Here is an 18529-nt window from a genome sequence, read left to right on the forward strand (position 1 = left end):
TGCTCCATGGGACAGTGCCCTTGAGAACCTCCAGTTTGGTCACTGATGCTTGAGGCACACTCAGGGAAAATGGATCCCCAAGGAAACCCTCCTTTCCAGCCCCGAAGCATGTCCCAGGCTGTGAAAACTCTTGGTCCTGAGATTTTTCCATTCTCAGGGTTGGGGGAAAAGGGAAGATGTGTGATGGTTGGAGGGATTTAAGAGTGCTTCATGGGTGAAGTAGTTCCTTAGACTTTCTACTGTATATGCTCTTAACTCCTTGTTGTGGTTTAACCCAGCAGGCAGCTACAACAACCACACAGCCGTTTTCTCACTCTCACCCCTGCAGTGGGATGGGGGAGAGCCTTGAAAAAGTAAAATTTGCTGGTTGAGATAAAGACAGTTTAGTAGAAAAGGAAGGGTGAGATAATAATGATAAAAGAATATACAAGACAAGCGATGCACAGCATGATTACTCATCAGCTGAAGCCAGTGCTCAGCTAGTTCTGGAGCCAGACTGCCTCCCAACCTACCTTCCAGTTACATACAGAGCACGATGTCATATGGTGTGGGATATCCCTTTGGCCAGTTTGGGTCAGCTGTCCTGGCTGCGCCCCCTCCCAGCTTCTCAGGCACCCCCACCTTCTCCTTGGTAGGGCAGTTTGAGAAACTGAAAAGTCCTTGGCTGCTTGGAAGCAACTGGAACATCAGTGTGTTACCATCATTATTACCATCCTAAATCTAAATCACAGCTGCTAGAAAGAAAAATAACTCAATCTTGTCTGTAACTGGCCTTTATGCACCACTGCTTTCTGCCTCTTGCATATCTAAGGCCGTGTGTGGACACTCAAGATCCTGCTAGACCAATTTATATGTAAAATGTCTTCTGATCTATCTGAGTCCCATTTTATAAGACTGCCGAATCATTTGCAGGATCATACCCTGACCCATGTTCTCCCATGCCTACTCATGCCTTTTACCCTCTGCTCCTCCATCATTCCTCAGACCTCCTCTTTCCTTTTATCTTCCCAGCCCTGGAGAATGCCTCTCTCCAAGCCTGCAGCCTCTCGGAGCAGGAGGAGGAAGAAGATACCATCTGGGAGAAGATCGAGAGTGCACGGCACCAGCTGACCCGCTCTCTGAACCCTGCAAAGCTCACCCCCTACCTGCGCCAGTGCCGAGTGATAGATGAGCAGGATGAGGAGGAGGTGCTGAATTCATGCAGATTCCCTTGCAAGAGCAACCAGACAGGTGGGAGAAAGCACAGGCTTGCACTTAGATGGGCCTGGTTTGTGGCAGACAACCTGGGTTTGACACGCTGTGGATGCCACCCAGCATGTGGTGTTGTGGCCTCCTGGTCCCTCCCACTGCAGTGCTACCCTGGCTTTGGTGTTCTCTGAGAGGATCTGCAGACAGATCTCCCTCTCATTCTCTGTGGGCCTGGCCCCTGGTGCACACAGATGAGGGCAGTGCTCTCACCCTGTTCCCTCTCCCGCCCATTTTGGTTCCTGTGGATGGAAGCAGAACTGGTGGAGATGATATTTTGTGTCACAAAGCTGGTCTATGCTGGTTTCTTCTATCAGGCTTGCAGGGAATTCATCCTCGTTATCCGTTCTTCCAGGTTACCTGATGGACATCCTCCGGCGCCGTGGGAAGAGAGGCTATGAAGCCTTCCTGGAGTCTTTGGAGTTTTACTACCCAGAGCACTACACCCGGCTCACAGGGAGGGAGCCAGCCCAGCGCTGCTCTATGATCCTGGGTAGGGGCTGGTCCTCTGTCCCCCCGTTAGCTTTGTCTTCCGTGAGAAGGGCTAGAACTATGTGTGTGTGTGTGTGTGTGTGTGTATAAAGCCCTGGTTCAGGTCAACTGTGTGTGAGGAACCCTGGCAGCTCTGTGTGCTGGATCTGGAAGGGAAGGGATGCTTGTACGTGTGTGATAGACTGTGGTGCCATAAGCCTGGGGCAAGAAGGACTGCAAACCCACAGGAGAGCTTGGCACCCCTTGATGGAAAACAGAGAGTTGCTTTTTTGGGGGGATACCCCTGTCTCAGCAGCCAGGACCTGATTCTCCTTTGTCTTCCCACAGATGAGGAAGGTCCTGAGGGATTAACTCAGTTCTTGATGATGGAGGTGAAGAAGGTGAGGGCTCAGCGGAAGGAGCACCTAATGAAGGAGCACCAGCTCCAGGTGAAAAACCAAGCATTGGAGCAAGAGCAGGCCCAGCTGGAGCAGAAGCTGCAGGAGCTCCTGAAGGTGCAGGAGCGTTGCCAGCGACTGAGAGAGGAATGGGATGCGAACAGTGTGGAGCTGCTGAGACTGAAGGATGAGAACTACATGATGGCCATGCGCTATGCACAGCTCTGTGAGGAGAAGAACATGGCTGTGCTGCGGAGCCGGGACCTGCAGCTGGTGGTATGGTCTCTGGGAGCATGGGGGTTGGTGGTGGAAGGAGGTGGGGAGTGACAGCTAAGAGGGATGTACATGGATGCCCGTGCAAGGTGGCCTATGAGTGTGAAGGAGCTGGTGGCAGGTGGGATGTGTGTTGGGGTGCGTGCCCTGAGCAGGGCAGAGTGTCCAAGTCGTGGGCATGGCATGGGAGACTCACAGCTGCCCTGGGGCAGCTGGAGATACGTCACCTGAAGGAGCCAGAACCTGCTCCTCAGAGGAGCTGCCGTGATGATGCTGTCCCTGGCATCTCTCGGCTTTCAGCCTGGTCATTTGTACCATGAGGTGCCCCATCTGCTCCTGCATGCACTTGCTGGCCTGTGCTGGCTGCTCTGCTGATGGGTGCCTGTGCTGTGTCGGGGCAGCCCAGGCACACAGCAGGCAGCTGACTCTGTCAAGCTGCGTGTTTGTATTTACATCTTCCCCCAGAAAGGGGATCTGTCCTCTTTCTAATGAGGAGGGTGGCTGTGCCCCACCTGCACACGGGCTGCTGGGTGCACGTGTGCTGCCTGGAGCTGCTCAGCCTGCACTGCCGCTCATCGGAGCGTTTTGGCCCAGACTCCATCCCCACCCCCCACCGCCGCTCCCCACCTCCTCCTCCTCAATCTCATGACGTTTTGGAGACTCACACCACATACCTGAAGGAATTCATGACACTGCACTCCAGCTGCCAAGCTCTCACCTCCAGCAAACACGCGCCCATTTCCTGCCTAGACAAGGGCAGCCCTGCCTTGAACCTATTAATAACCTGGCTTCCTTGGTGCTCCATTGCCTGCTGACATTCCCCCCACCAGCTTGGGCAGGGACCTCTCGAGCAACCCAGTGGTTATCTTTCATTCCTCATTCTGCTCTGCTAGCCCCAGGATCCTCCCCCACCTTTTATCTGGTATTCCTGCCAGTGCCAGATTCCTTGGGCTTTCTCTGAGCAGGGGAGTCACTGTAGGGTGGAGAAATCCTCCTGGAAGCAGGGTGGGCCACCAAGGCCCAGCCTGCCATCCCCTCCTGGCTCCAGGGTCCATAAGTGACCAGTCCCCAAAAGTAATTCTACCACTTTTTGAGTGGATTTTCAGAAGTAATCCAGTTCCTGACTCCCTCTGTGGCAATTTTGGCAGTGCTTGGTGGCTTACAGGTTTCCCCTACCCCATTTTGTCGTCAAAGCCTTATCTGGCTGTGAAACTCTAGCTCTCTGACCAACCTCAGCAGTCATTACAGGTCTGTGAGGATCAGCCTTACTCCCAAAAGTAACTGACCCACCCTGTCTCTAGTGACATGTTGGTGGAGGAGTGTGAGGGCAGGCACTGAATAGCTTCCACTGGATTTTTCTGCTGCAGATTTTTCTCAGCTGTTCTAGGAGCCAGGAAGCCTTTGAGATAGTCAAAGCTGCAGGCTCCAGCAGCACAGCAGAGGTCCCTGATCCACCCAGGATCATGGCCAGCTGCACAGGGGATGCCCCAAGGCAGCAAGAAAGTTATTGCGCCAGGAGACTGAATGCGCTTACGCAAGTGCATCTTCCTCCCTTTGCCTGCAGGATAAAGCTTTGTGTGCAGCTGTGCTAACCTTGGCCCAGCGCAGGGCAGCCCTTTGTGTGGTGCCCAGCCCTTGCTTTCCTTGCCTCCGGGCCCTCTCTGCTTCGCTCCCGCTGAGGCCACGCGTGTCAGACTGTGTCTGTTCCCCGGGCTGCAGGTGGACCAGCTGAAGTGCAAGGTGACCAGCCTGGAGGAGGAGTGCAGCCTGCTGAGGAAGCAGGGGCCTGTGCTGCCCCAGCGAGAGGCAGAAGACCGGAGCCACCCCGATGCCATGTCCGAGCTGTGGGCTGAGAACCAGCGGCTTGTGGCGTCGCTGCAGGAGCTGCAGGGCATGTTGCAGGTACCTGATGGGGCAGGGCAGGCTCCAGGTCACAGAACCACAAGGTTGGAAAAGACCTTTAAGATCATTGAGTCCAACTGTTCCTGTGCTATGCTAAACCGTATCTCTAAGTACCTTGTCTACCTTTATTTTTAAACACATCCAGGGATGGGGACTCACCCCCCTCCCTGGGCAGCCTGTTCCAGGCCCCAGTGACTCTTTCAGTGAAAAATTTTTTCCTAGCATCCAATCTAAACCTGCCCTGGCACAGCTTTGTGCCATTTCCCCTTGTCCTATCTCCTGTCACCTGGCTGAAGAGACCATTACCCACCTCTCCTCAACCTCCCTTCAGGTAGTTGTAGGCAGTGATAAGGTCTTCCCTCAGACTCCTCTTCTCCAGGCTGAACACCCCCAGCTCCTTCAGCTGCTTCTCACAATGTTGCCCTCCAGCCCCTTCACCAGCCTGGTTGCCCTTCTTTGGACTCGTTCAAGGACCAAAATGTCCTTCTCACAGTGAGGAGCCCAGAACTGCACACAATACTCGAAGTGCGGCCTCACCAATGCCGAGTACAGGGGCACAATCACCTCCCTAGACCTACTGGCCACACTGTTTTTAATACAAGGTCACCTTCTGCCCTGGGGAACCCCTGGTACTGGTGATGTGGACACTGAAAAGATGGGATAAATCACTGTCCTGGGCTGATCTATCATTTCCTCTGAGCATATTGCTTGATCATGGTGGCTGCCATTGGGTCCGGGCAGTGATGGGTCCTTGTTCCCAGCTCTGTGACTCTTGAATGTGCTGACAGGTGTGATTTTGTGCCTTGGAGCACACAGTCGATGAATGCAGGAGTGATGACAGCGGTTGTGTCAGTCTGCCTGTCACTGCTCTGGGCTGATGCTCCCTTGGTGCTTGCAGTGCAGTGATGGGACCCTCTCACCTTCTAGACACCCGGTGAGGGCCCAGTGCCAGGCTCTGAACAGATTCTGCTGGACATTCTGGAGCACGACTGGAAGGAAGCCCAAGACGACCGTCAGGATCTCTGCCAGAAACTCAACTCCCTGCAAAATGAGCTACAGTGGGCTGAAGAGCTGAGGGATAAGGTAGAGCATCCATCATTGCCTGTCTGTACACTGAGCAGGGCCTGGGAGAGAGGGAAGGGAGGGGGTTGGGAAGACACAACAGTTGCTTCCAGGAGGGCTAAATTTCTCTGCTCGCCGTTGCCAGTACCTTCAGGAGGTGGAAGATCTGCAGCTGAAATACCGGACGCTGCAGAAGGACTGTGATCTCTATAAGCATCGGATGAACACAGTGCTGCTGCAGCTGGAGGAGATCGAAAAAGAGCGGGACCAGGTGCGTTGCTCTCCCCCATGGCTCTCCCCCTCCCAGCAAGGTCTCTGCTCTGGATACCTTCTCCTTCCCCAGTGGATCTTCTCCATCTGTGCCAGGAGGGGAGGTGGGGATGCAGTCCTGCTCCTTCTCTCACTGTCAGCTTGGCTCCTTGCAGGCAATTCAGAGCCGCGATGGGGTGCAGCTGCAGTACTCCCAGAGCCTGATCGAGAAGGACCAGTACCGCAAACGCGTGCGGGCCCTGGAGGAGGAGAGGGACGAGCTGCTGAGCAAACTGAGCCAGGCAGAAGGGCTGAACAGCACGCTGGAGGCACAGCTGCAGCGGTGCCAGGGCAGACGCAGCCTGGACAAGGTGAGGGTGGCTAGAAAGAAAGGAGAAGAGAGAAGGAGGAGGGGTCAGGGCTTATTTTTGGGGGATGCACTGGGATGATGGAGTCCTTTCTCTCCCAGATGTGCAGCTCTTCCTACTCCCTCTGCTCCAACCTCAGTAGCACCTGGAGTCTCTCAGACAAACCTACCAGCTTTACAACTGGACTTGTGGATGCACCGGGGGTTTCTGCCATCTCTTTCCCAGTGGATTTGGCAACGCAGAGCATGGTGAGTGCTTGACCATGAGAGGCTGACCCTCACCTGAGGGCAGCAGGGACTCACACACTCAAGAAGAATGCAGAGGCATTGGAGTGGGCCCATCACGGGGCTGTGACTTGGTAGGAGGCTGGGCATGGGGCCGAGTGAAGCTTTCTTCTCCCAGGCTCTGACAAACTGGTCAGTGGGAAGGGAAGGGTGGGAAGGATGGGGAAGTGAAACTCTTCCTCACATATGACATCCTAGAGATCAACAGCCCCATGTAAGATATTATCCTCTCCAAAAAAGCTGTTCAATCTACACATGCTAGAGGAGAAACCCCAGCTCTTTTCAATTCTGTAGCAGCATCATATTGCTTTTAATGGAGGCAGGTTCTTACCAGTTGGACTCTTTGAGCCCTCGTCCTAGAGCACTCTGAAGTGGGTAGTCCTGCAGGTTACTCACCTCTGCATGTGTGGTGGCTAGAAGTGGGATACAATGGCAAGGCTGAATATTCTCTTCATCTGCTGCTGCCCCCATAGCTTGTACATTGCAGAAACACGGGGATGCTGTGTCCTGCATCTCCATCCATGCTCTCTCCTGGGGAAAACAAAAAGCTCCTGGGTGTTTGGAGGGATATGGATCATCCCTGAAGAGGCATGTGGTACCCTAGGAGCTGTTTACAACCTAGCCCAAAGGGAGGGGAGAGGTGTGCTGGATGTTGGTGTTAGCAGGCGTCTCTCTTTTGTTCTGCCCGAGGAGGTGACTCCTGACAGCGAGAAGGATATCAACCGCCTCTCCACCTTCCCCTTCCCCCCCTGCATCGGGTCCATCCTCCGGCGGCAGCGGGAGGATAAGTGCATGCCCTACAAAAGGTGATTGCTGGGGGCTGAGTGAGTCTGGGTCTCCTCTGTGGGGCTTGGGTTGGGGGCGCGGGGGACAGGAAGAGCAGGCTGGCAGGATAGGAGGGAAGCTGGTGTGGGGATTGAGAGTGGGAATGCTGCCTGTGAGCTGTGTGCTGGCACGGAGGGGGTCCTTCTGGGGCGTGGGGGAAGGCTGTGGGGATGGGGTTCAGAACAGGATGTCAACAGGCTTTGGAAAAGCTGCTGTCTTACAGCTCCCCTTTATGTCTCCTTTGTAGCTTGTCCTGTGGCTCCTTTAGCAACATTGAAGATGCAACAGGTACCAGGGTGGGGGTTTTCCCCAGGGGACTTGGCTAAAAAGAAGTGGTGGCTGTGGGGAGAGGGGTTGAACAGCTGCCCCTCCCTCACACTTTTGGTTTGTGCAGCTCACTGTGAGAGCTCTGCACCCATAGCAGGGTGCTGTGGGTCCACACCTCTCCCTGTACCTTGCCAAGCCCAGCAGCTGGAAAAGCTGCCTTTTCCTCTGCAGAGCACGTAGCTATTCACAGCAGCTGTGTTTAACATGGAGAGCTGCAACGATGGAAAACAAACTTGATGTGGAGTCAGGGGTGTAGGTAACAGAAAGAGAAATGCCTTTGTCCTGGGGTGTTACTGGTTATTTCCTTCATCTGCTGCTGCTTGGGTGGTGGGTTGTAGTTGTTCTGGAGTGGAGATCCAGAGTTGGCAGGTGAACAGTTGGCTCTGGTGGCTGATCTCCAGGCACATCCAGGTGGCCCTGGCTGCTGCTGCCTTCTGACAAGAATTCTGATGCAGAGAGCAAAGCTTTGCTTGTTCTCAGGAGACATGGGAAAGCCTTTTCAGGAGGGTAACCATTCAAAGGCTCCCTGCAGTCTCAATTTCCCAGTCAGATGCTAGCAAATGCCCAGGAGGAGGTGACAGACCCTTCCCACCCTGAGAACATGAGCTCCTTGCAGTGCTCAGAGAGGTGATGGACTCCCTCTCTCCCTCTTGCTTTCTTTCCTAGGCAGTGGTTTTGCTAGTGCCTCGCTTGGGGCCTTCTCTTCTTCCAGCAGCACCTACACCCGGGTGAAGTCAGAGATCTGCTTGTCCATGCTTCCCAGCCGCAAGGAGGTCACCAGAAGGTGAGTGCTGCTCTCTGAGCTAGGTCCTCTGAGCCAGCTGCTTGTGGGGGGGATGTTTCCTGATGCTGGGGGACCACACTTGCAGTACTCTTCCTTTCTGCCTTCCCCATGGTGGGGTCTTTCTTGCTAGTGGGAGAGGAGAGAAATGAAGACCCTGGCATCCCTGCTTCCTAGCAGGATTCCAAATTTTTTGTGCTCATTTGTTATGGCAGGAGTGGGGGTGTTTCTCTGGGCTGGACATAGACATGTCTGGGTAGGGACAGGAACACGGGAGCCCAGCTTGGCTTCAGTGTTGGGGCTGGTGGGATGAAGGGGCTGGGGGGTGTGTGTGTGTGTGTGTGTGTGCCCTGGTGATGGCTGAGGGTCATGGGCTCTTTACTGCACAGTGCTCAGGACAGTAAACAACCCGTAGCTGCACACAAGGCATGACTATTCTTAGAAAAGGCAGCGAACTTCAGCTGCTGGACTTGGCATTTCTCCTTGCCAGGTCACTGGTGGTACAGCTCACTAGTATGGGTCACCCCAGCAAACCCTCACCCCAGGAGAAGAGACTTGGAGCAGACATCTCCATCCTTGGAGGGAACAAGACAGGGATTTACGTCCAGTGGGTCAAGCCAGGCTCACAGGTTGAGGACACGGGACTCAGGGAAGGGTGCCGGCTTATTGAGGTAAGTCTGGCAAAGAGCACGCTTGGTGGGTTTACCAGGCTCCTGGGATGATGCAAAGAATGTGGAGTGATCCTCAACACAACTGGCCTCTGCTCAGGTTGAAGTCCACCTCTGTTTCTCTCGTTCCCCAGCACTGCTCCTTGCCTGGAGCTTTATGCAGCACAAACAGCCTCTAAAAATGCTGAGATCTTCTGACAGAGTTTCTTTGGCTGTGGGAGGGGGGAAACGAAAAGTCACCATGCAGATAAAGGCAGTGCTATGGCTATATCACCAATTGGGGTCTGATTCATGTTTGTAAATATCTCAAGTGTGGGACACAGGGGGAAATAGCCAGCCTCTTTTCAGTTGTCTGTGGAGACAGGACATGAGGGAATGGCCTCAAGTTGGAGCATAGGAAGTTCTGCACAAATATGCAGAACTTTTTCTATGGTGAGGGTGACAGAGCTGCCCAGGGGGGTGTGGAGTCTCCTTCTCTGGAGATATTCAAGACCTGTCTGGATGCCTCCTTGTGTGACCTGTCCTAGGGAACCTGCTTTGGTAGGGGGGTTGGACTCGATGATCTCTAGAGGTCCCTTCCAACCTCTACAATTCTGTGAATCTCTGTCCCTGGAGTTGTGTGTCACCTTGCAGTATTTCAGATGCATCCTGCATCCCGCACATGCAAGTTGCAAAGTGATCAATTCTGGAGTGAGATTTTCCAGGCCCTCATGACCCTCTGGAGCTACAGAGAATAATTGCTCTGAAGAAAGCTCCTGGAGGGAGGGAAGAGTATTTGTTTTGGCAAGAATGACACCACTTGGAATACATCTATGCTACTTGAATTCATATCCCACCTGTAGCTGAAAATAACCCAGCTCCCCCACCCCCACTCCCACATGCATTCATGCACACACATTTGCTTTCACAGTAGCCTGGCATCTGGACTGGGTAGTGACTGGCAGCAGGTATTTCAGAGGCAGAGCAGGGAACCAGGGGCAGATTGAAGATGCCTTGGCCTTGGGTAGAGCTTTCCTTGGGTCTGTCTTGGGTAAGGGAGCTGGGGGGGGAGCCCGCTCTTCCAGTCCCTAGGTCTAATGGCATCGGATCCTTGCTAGCTGAAGGTGCCATCGCTGAAGGAAGAAGTGCTTTCGCTGGAGAACTGCACGCGGGAGGTTGCCTACCTGAGCCTGCTGCGTTGGGAAGATCCCTCTAGTCTCGTCTTTCAGCTGGACCTGGAAGGTAAGACCCTGGCAGCTGGGTCTCCTTTGAGCCTGAGCTCTCTGCCTCCCTTTCCAGACCTTCTGCCCAGCCCTGGAGGTAAATCTCAGTTATTCTCTCTCCTCTCCTGTTTGGTCCTAGGCCACCATGTCTGACACAGGGGTTGGCCGTAGCTCCTGTAGCTTTCCCTGTCTGGTGTGACATGTGCATCCTCTGAGTTACAGGATGGAGGTACAGACCTTCTGTCTGTTTCCCTCCTCTGCACCCCTGACCCTGATCCGTAGCATCACAGCTGTGCTGGGGGCTTGTTTGTCTTGTCGGTGATGGTTGTCTCCTATGTCCTGAGTGGTGACCTGTATCTCCTGCTCCAGGATACCAGCCTCTGCGGGAAGCCCTAGAAGAAGGGAAGAAATTTTCTGGAGACTCCTTCTATGTACGCACCAACCTGTCACTCCTGGAGCCGTCAGACCCCTATGCGCTGTGCGTCAAGTGTCGGGAGATCCTCCACGTCACAGACACCATGCACAAAGGGCGGCTGGAGTGGTACTGCTGCCGCGTGGATCCCTTGACCATGCGGGATCTGGATAAGGGGACAGTGCCCAACTACAGCAGGTAACTTGGGTGAGGAGGAAGGCAGGTGGTGCCTGCCCCGTTTCTCCTTGGTGAGCATCCCCTAAGGGTCCTGAGACTGGCTTTCTCATACTGTGGGCTGCACAAGCCTTGTATGGGGGACCAGTGTGGTAGTGTTTGGGTGCCCTTGAGAGTCTGGGAGGCTGAGAGGGGGCTTTGGTATGCCTGTGCTTCAGCAGGTCTTTGGGGTTTGGTGAAGAGGGTCACAGCAGGCTATGGTCCCTGAGGGCTCTGAAGTTGCTTGAGTACAACCTCTCTGTCTTTTCAGGGCTCACCAGCTTTTGAAGATCCAGGAGAAGGGCCAGATGCCTGGGCAACAGAGGGGCCACAGAAATAACGTAAGCCAAAAAAAGCCAGCAATGAGAGCCTTGTGTGTGCCTGTGGCCATCCCTTTGCACACAGCCTGTCCCTCTCTGTTGGTACACCAACTCGTACGGGGACAGCCAGCTGGGCCAGGGCTCATAGCCACTGCTCTGTGGCTGCTATCTGACCCCCTCCCCACTTCCCAGACTGAACCTGATGGGCAGAAGACCCAGTCCCATGCTTTTTGTGTGTGCCCACCATCCCCTTTGCAGCTCTGTGCATGCAAAATGATCTACAGTCTCAGCCTTACTGCACCCACTTTCTCCTCAGCTAAAGAAACGGGCCTTGGACCAACTGCGCCTGGTAAAATCCAAACCGCAGAGAAGCCCAGAGCAGCCCCCTCAGCAGCTGTGGCTGGACCCCTGCTCAGGTGAGCTGTTACCTCTGTGCCTGCCCCATTGTCCTTGGAGACCTGTTTGTCCCCTGTGGGCACTGAAGGGACATTGTCATCTGAGATGTCACAGTCTTTCTGCCCAGGATACCTCTTCTAACCCCGCTAATGGGATTTTGGGAAGCCTGTGCAAATTTAAAGACCCTGCTCCTTTTCCCTAGTTTTCTGGGGCTTTTTACTGCTTCTGTTGTTCTTGGGGTCATCTAACTTTTTGTGGAGAATAAACTGGTGTGTAACTCAAGGGAGTCCCAGGAAATGGGGAAGAGGAGCTGCAGCCAGGGTATCTGCCTATGAGTTAGTGTTGTGACCAGGTTAGGATCTCTTTAGGACATAGGATGATTGGTAGGTGCCTCCATTAGTCAGGATGAGGGGATGGTATAAAAAGAATGGGATGGTTTGTGGGTCAGTGACAGGCTAGTATCCCATGTTCTCACCTTTGGCTTTCTCTTCTTTGTTCCTGTTGTCCAGACCCAGACACCAACCTGAAGCCTTACAGCCTTGTGCGCCCTGTGGTGGTAAAGACACCTCGTCCTGTTGTGCTGTCACCTAACTGCATCGCTCCCCGGCTCATCAGGAACCTCCTGGATTTGCCCACCTCTCGCCTAGACTTCCACGTGTGCCCAGCAGGTAGGCAGCAATGAGTGGCTGACAAGTCCAGGGCTGCATTAGGAGCCTGTTGCTGACTGAGTGAAGTACACAAGTCTCCTACTTTCCAGGGCTGCTTTCTCCTTCTATGTCCTGCCACTTCATACCATGGGAAGCTAAGGTGTTGCTCAAAGAAGTCACTTCTGTGGAGACCTTGGTCAGCTCAGTTCAAGGAAAAGATGCTCTTAGTCTTGGAAGTTTGAAATGCAGTTTCATGGGACTCTTGGAAAGCACATGTGGTGTCTCTCCAGTGACTCTGTAGGGTGTCTCAGGCTTCCCAGAGAGGTCACCTTTTTGGGCTGAGCATCTGCAGGATGTTCTCTCTGTTTTTTAACTGTATCCTGTCCCTTTGGCCCACAGAGAAGCCAGCCTTCATTTCTGGTCTCCTGGGTCATGAAGATCCTCCTTTTTTCCTTGAATAGATGATAGTGGCATTGCCTTGCTGCTCACCATTTTCACAGAGATGAAGCCCCTGGCTGAGGTGGGATCTTCAGGTTGATTTCATACCAGCTCTTACTCCCAAGGGACAGGAGGATCCAACCTTAGTGCTGTCGTCCTTCTGCCAGCAGCCTGCTGCTGACATACCACTACAGAGGCTGCAGGGAAAGGGCTCTTTTCCCCAAGGGAATTTTCATAGGGGACAACTCCTTTCCACTTTCCTCCTCCCTTCTCCCTCTCTCTCCTTTCCTGGTGTTTAGAGTTCTGCCTTTGCCAGCTGCAGGACTAAAAAATGAGAGGGTGTAGCTTTTGGAGGCAGTAATGGAGGGAGTGAAAAACCTCTGGTTTCCTGAAGAAGGATGGCTCTGCAAATTTTAGCCGCTGGGCTCTTCATCCGAGTGACTCGGCCATATTTCCTGTCCTGCTGAGCCCTCTGCAGGGACCTCCTCACATTGCACGGGGACATGCTTCCAAGCCGCTACTGCGGCTGGGGATGGAACGCCGGGAGTAAAACCTCCCTTGTCCTGTCAGTTTTTCCTGGTGTGAGGGAAGGGAGGTGACCCAGGAGCTCTGAACCTTTTCTCTTTGCATCATTGCCTATACTTTCCCTTGGAGAGCTCTCCAGCCAGCACAGAGTTAGTTTCACAGGAGCCTGCTGTCCCCAGTGGTAACAGCAGACGGCTCTACCTGGGGAGTACTTGTGCCACCAGGCAGTGGTGGCAGCGGGTGCTCAGCCAGCCTGGGGCTGGGGAGAGCTGGAGCGTGCTCCAGACCCAATTCCAAACCTGCCTTCTCCTAAATAAATGACTTCATTTCTGTCTTAAGGGGGAGCAGCTCCTGAAGGCCTTGTTAGGTTCCCTGCTCATGCTCCAGTGGCAGTGTGGGCAGCTGCCAGGGCAGCGTGGTCGGCAGGCAGGGCCCCGCACCGGCTGCAGCCACGCTGGGCTGCAAAGCCTCTGACTCCCAGGCGAGCTGTCTGTGTGTGCCTTGTCTTGTCTTGCAGTGGGAGTTACTGGGGGGCACCTGGCAGTCATTGCTTCAGCCACGCTGGGCCTCCCTGGCCTGCCAGCTCTGCCCCAGCTCTCTGCCACAGCCTTACCTCTGCTGCTGTCCTGCCTGGTGTCGGCTCAGCTGCTGGGTGCTTGTCCTTCCGCATCCAAGCAGCTGGAGGTGGCTCAGGCTGCCATAGGCAAAAGGAGGTTCAGCTTGCTCCCCATCTTCTCACTCTCCCTTTTCCCCTTGCTCTCCCAGCCCTGCCGCTCACCTGAGCCACCTGTGAGCCTGTGCAGCTCACAAATCCTACATGGCAAAATCAAGTGATTATTTTTCTGCCATACTCTGTTACTGGGGGTGGTGGGACAGTGTGACAGTGGGGAAGGGAGGATGATGGCTCTGAGCTGTCTTAGACTGCTGCAGTACTGCAACACAAGAGCTGCTCTTGCCCTGCAAGTTGTCTTTGGCTGTGATATCTTGCTTGTTCTGTACGCAAACCGCTGCAGGAGATCTATGCCAACATGTAATGTTGTATAATTAGACTCAATCTCCAGAATCCATAAACAGTGAACTCAGTAAGCATCAGCCCAGCAGCAAACATGCAGGATCTGAGGTAGAAAGTACCTGCAAGAAGGAGAATGGGCTGATGTCTCCCTTTTTGTATCTCCTCTTGGCTTGCAGAGAAGCTGGCAGAAGGGGATCCCAGCACTATCTTCACTGAGGAGCACCCCGTATCTAGAAATGCCCCCCAGGACCAGAGGGAGAGTGGGCGAATCCGCATGATCCGGGAGGTGATTGAAAAGGTGCTGAGCTGTTTGGTGTGGGGAGAGAGGGCTGGGATGGGGCACTCCATTCAGCTTGGAGTAGAGGAGGGTACAGCTGAGCAGGGGAAGAGGGAAGGCAGCATGGTGCTAGAGGAGTTGTTTACGTGGGGGTTGTGTAATTCAGAGGGTGGGTTTGGTGCAGGGCTGTGGAACAGTGGATACGGAGATTTCCCTGAGTCTCTGTTGAGCTCAGGTGAAATAAATGGCAACGGGGGATCCATGGAAGAGGTGGTGGGAAATGCTGTGTGCACAAGTGGCCTCACTGCTTTCATATTCCTCATTTTTGCCAAAATGGAAACAGCTCTGCTTAGAGAAAAATGTGGGGCGGTGGGTGACGATGACAAAGGGGATGTGACAATGGGCTGTGGCTGAGCAAGGGGTCTGGTGGGCTCCTGGGTTGAGTTGGCAGTGATGGAGTGGGTGACCCTGCTCTTTAATTCTCCCCTTCCCTCTTGGCCCTGTCCATAAATCCCACGTTTAATGGAATTACTATTGGAAAAGCAATGATATTTCACAGCATGGGGTTTGATTTAATGTAACTGTCAGTGGCTAGGGTTATTTTTTCTCCATTTAAATCAGTAAATCTATTCCATTTCCATTCCAGAATAAACACTGCCTGCTAGAGCTGGGACTTCAGAGTGTGAGGGATCTAATTAAAAGTGAAATATACCCCATCGTTATCCATGTCGAGGTCACAGAGAAGAACGTCAGAGGACTCAGGTAAGAAATGACAGAGTGGCATGGTTGGAGGGTGTCATGGGAGGAGAGAGAAGACCTTGTCTCTGTTCAGAGGGAGAAACAAGGATTGGTGTGGGAGCACTTGCTCTGTGTGTGCTGGGGTTGGCTGCTGTGAGGGGAAAAAGGGCAGGAAAATCAGCTTTGCATACATGTGAGGGAGTTGCTGGGTGGTGGTGTCACCCTGCCTCTCTTCTCCAAAGGTAACGCTCACTCCTCTGTTGTCCCCAGGAGCTTGCTGGGCAAGGCAGGCCAGCGTGACTCAGAGGTGCTGAAGGTGTGCCGCAGTGCGGAGCAGGCTCTCCACGCTCTGCCGTGCTCCTGGGCCCGCGTGGAACCCCATGCCTGGAGCCGTGCCGAGGAGCTGCCCAAAGTGGTTCGGGGATGCATCTTCCAGGAGCAAACCCGCCCTCTGTGGATTGAGGAGGGTGACGACTGAGCTGGAGCTAGCGGAGCGGGCACTGACAGCTACTGTCCCCAGGAGCTGCTCTTGGAGGTCCCTGCCTTCCCAAGCTCCTCCAGGTGGCACATCCCTCCTCACAGAAAGGATGCTGGCAGCAAAGGCCCCACAGGTAGACCTTTTGGTCCTCTCAAGGATGCCAAGACTGGAGAGTAACACGTACTGACTCCCCAGTTGAAGCTTTCTATATTTTATTGGAGAGACGTCCTCCACCATCATGGCGGTAACCATCCTTGTAGGCTGTTCCCCATCACCTTGGGCTGCCTTTGTCTCTGTCACGTGGTCAGATTGCCAGATGGGGAATGCAGAAGAACAGGCTGTATTGGGCTGTGTAGGAGTATCTCTCTTACAGGTGTGAAGCCCTTCTCCCCTGCCCTCCATCTCCCCTGCCCTGTGGCACCGTGTGCTCCAGATCCCCTCTTCCTCTGTCTACCTCGCCTCTGGCCCCGCGGCACAGGGCACACAGCTCACGTGCCAGTGCTTCGCTGTGGCTGGAGTGACACTAACTTGCAACAAACCCTTGTTTTATAGGAGCTGTACTCTTTATTGCTTGTAAATTATTAATGGAGCCTTTTATTGGCAAACCTCATATAAAGGAGAATTAAATGCCATTCATAATGGGAGTGTGTGGCAGGCTGTGGGCTTGTGCATTACTCGGAGGGTTTGGCTGATGCGTGACAAAATGTATTTCTCCTCTAGCTGAGGCCCAACTGCCCAGCCCTCCTGGGGAAGGAGGGAGCGCTGCTCTTGTCGCAAGGCAGCAAGAGGTGTGGGAAGAGGACAGGTTAGGTGTGCCACAGATCTAGCTCCCTCCCATTTCTACTTGCCCTCTGTTTTTCAGTCCCTTGCCTCTCCCTAGTGCTGATGTTGGCCAGGTTGCTCTGGGAAAGCCAGGGAAAAGCTCGTTCCATGTGCCTAGCTGAGGTACCTAGAGCTTCACCTCTCTCCATGTCCTGGTTATCAGGAAGTGACAAGCCAGCAACCTTGTCCTGGGGGGCAATGGTGAGACTGAGCTCAACCTGACTGCCAGGAGAATGGGGATCCTTTTGCCCCTCCAGTAGTGGCTGTTCTCACTCTGACATGGGTCCAAGTGCGGGTTCAGGCTCTGGCAGAAGGTAGATGGAGGGTTTGGGTAGCAGGACCTGTGCATACCCACCACTGGCACGGTCCTGACACCTAATTGTGGCATTATCAGCCCCACTATGGGAAAGGGGTGCCAGGATACTTGCGCCATGGAGTGGTGGTGGTAGATGGTCTTTCCCGGGGCATGCAAGAGGTCTGTAGCTCTGGGAGGCTCTGTGAGGCATGAGGCCAGGGGGAGGGCTGAGCCTGCTGCCCCTGGGGTCGATGGGTGAAGATGGGAAGCCAGTCCCGCAGAGTCAAGTCCTCTCCATGTCCTCGCCCCTGTGATTAGGGCACTGCTAGTGCCATGCACTTTAGAAGCTCTGAGGGAAGATTAACTTGCTGATCTTCTTGGGTCCCCTGTGAGGTGTTATTTCAGGCTCTAAACCAGTTGCCTGTGTCTTTTATGAGGACGAGAATGAAGGGGGGAGGAAAGAAAAGGAAAAGATTTTTAACCTGCAGTCACTCAAATGTAGAGCAAAGTCCCAGATCTGCCCTGGAGCAATGCAGCTCTGCTCCTGGGGAAGGGGGAACCGGTGTAACACATGGCTCCAGATGAAAGCTCCCAAATGACATCCACTCCAGGGGATGCAGCCAGAAGCATCCCGGCACAGCCAGCCCCCTGGGAAGGTGCTTGCCCTGCAGGCGAACAAAGTGGGACTTTTGTTGAGCTGATGAGAAGACAAGTCCCAAAGCAACCTCTCCTACACCCCAGTCTGGAATTGGAGATTAGAGCCCACATCATTGCAGGGAAGAAAAGCAGTGCTTGAGTACCCAGGGAAAACACTCTGCGTGAAGCACCATGATTCCCTCCTCCTGCCCCTGCTGGCACTGGAACCTGCCCCAGCTTTACTACCTAGGCTGAGGGTCAGTTGTTAGGAGGAAGCCCCCCTGTCCCCCAATTTTGGGTAGTCCCAAATAACCAGCCATTCCCCAGCACCTCCCAAGGCCACCAGTGTTGCCAGGAGGAGGGACGGGCAGGTGAAGGAGGTTGCTGGGGGGCAGGTTGGCAGTACCCAGCTCTCCAAGCAGCAGGCCTTGCCTTGCTGGCTCCCAGACTTCTTCCAGGCCCTCTCTTTATCTGTCTTGTCTGCCCCTGAGGCTTTAAAAATCCAGCTTCTGCTTGTTCTGGACGTGGGTGAGAAGCAGGGCAGAGGGCTCTGAGGAAAACATAAATGACCCTGCTAGTGCCCTGCACACCCCTGCCCACCTTCTTTGTACCTCTGAGGGGGTGGCTGCCTGGTCTGAGGAATGAGTCACGGGTTAGGGAAGGAATGCAATTAGCAGCCCTGGGCACCAATTACCTGCTGTAACAGCCATATACAAGCCCCTGTAATGAGTGGCCAAGGTTTCTCCCTCCAGGGCAAGGAGGTCTGTGTGTTGCCCTGGGAAGTCACCAGCCTTTTCCACTCTGCCTGGCAGAGCTGCCTCAATATGGAGCCTCTGTCCCAGGCACCCCCTTGATGATGGGTCACACATCCCCACCCCAGGCTGGGATTAGATACCAAATGCTCCCCCATCCCTGGCACCCCAGAAGAAAAAGGGCCCTGACAGCACAAGAAACAGGCTGTGCTCACCTCTAGCATTGTGTATGTTCTGGTTTGTACACAGTTGGGTCTGACTGTTCCCCTGCTCAGCACCATCCTGTTTGTCTTTTGGGGACATCATGAAGGATCCTCTGCTCGTGTCTCCCTTTCCTTCACAGATGATCCCTTAGGCCAGGGCTGGGAGGTACTGCAGGATGCCTGGGAGTCATGGAAGCTGCTTTACAGCTGCCTGGAGCTGCTGGTTTGTGGCTGAAGCACTCGGGAGAGGTTAATTTTTTGGTTCAGAAGCAGGAGCAATCCCAGTATTTAGCGCAGAGACAGAGGATCA

At 54.1% G+C, this 18529-nt stretch overlaps 1 protein-coding gene across 1 annotated transcript; it reads left to right on the forward strand.

Annotated features, from left to right (window-relative positions):
• Positions 1-928: 928 nt before the first annotated feature.
• Positions 929-15511, forward strand: CARD10 (caspase recruitment domain family member 10; the record flags this gene model as incomplete). Its single annotated transcript, XM_084279490.1, is given in 21 exon segments — positions 929-981; positions 983-1230; positions 1601-1738; positions 2065-2390; positions 4107-4289; positions 5217-5372; positions 5497-5622; positions 5777-5971; positions 6070-6216; positions 6943-7058; positions 7325-7365; positions 8071-8188; positions 8676-8856; positions 9951-10074; positions 10425-10665; positions 10952-11021; positions 11317-11416; positions 11906-12064; positions 14195-14316; positions 14942-15057; positions 15304-15511. Coding segments are annotated over 21 exon segments (3168 nt in total).
• Between the last annotated feature and the right edge of the window lie 3018 nt (positions 15512-18529).

This window comes from Gallinula chloropus, assembly GCF_964237585.1.
Source record: "Gallinula chloropus genome assembly, chromosome: 1".
NCBI classification, from domain to species: Eukaryota; Metazoa; Chordata; class Aves; order Gruiformes; family Rallidae; genus Gallinula; species Gallinula chloropus.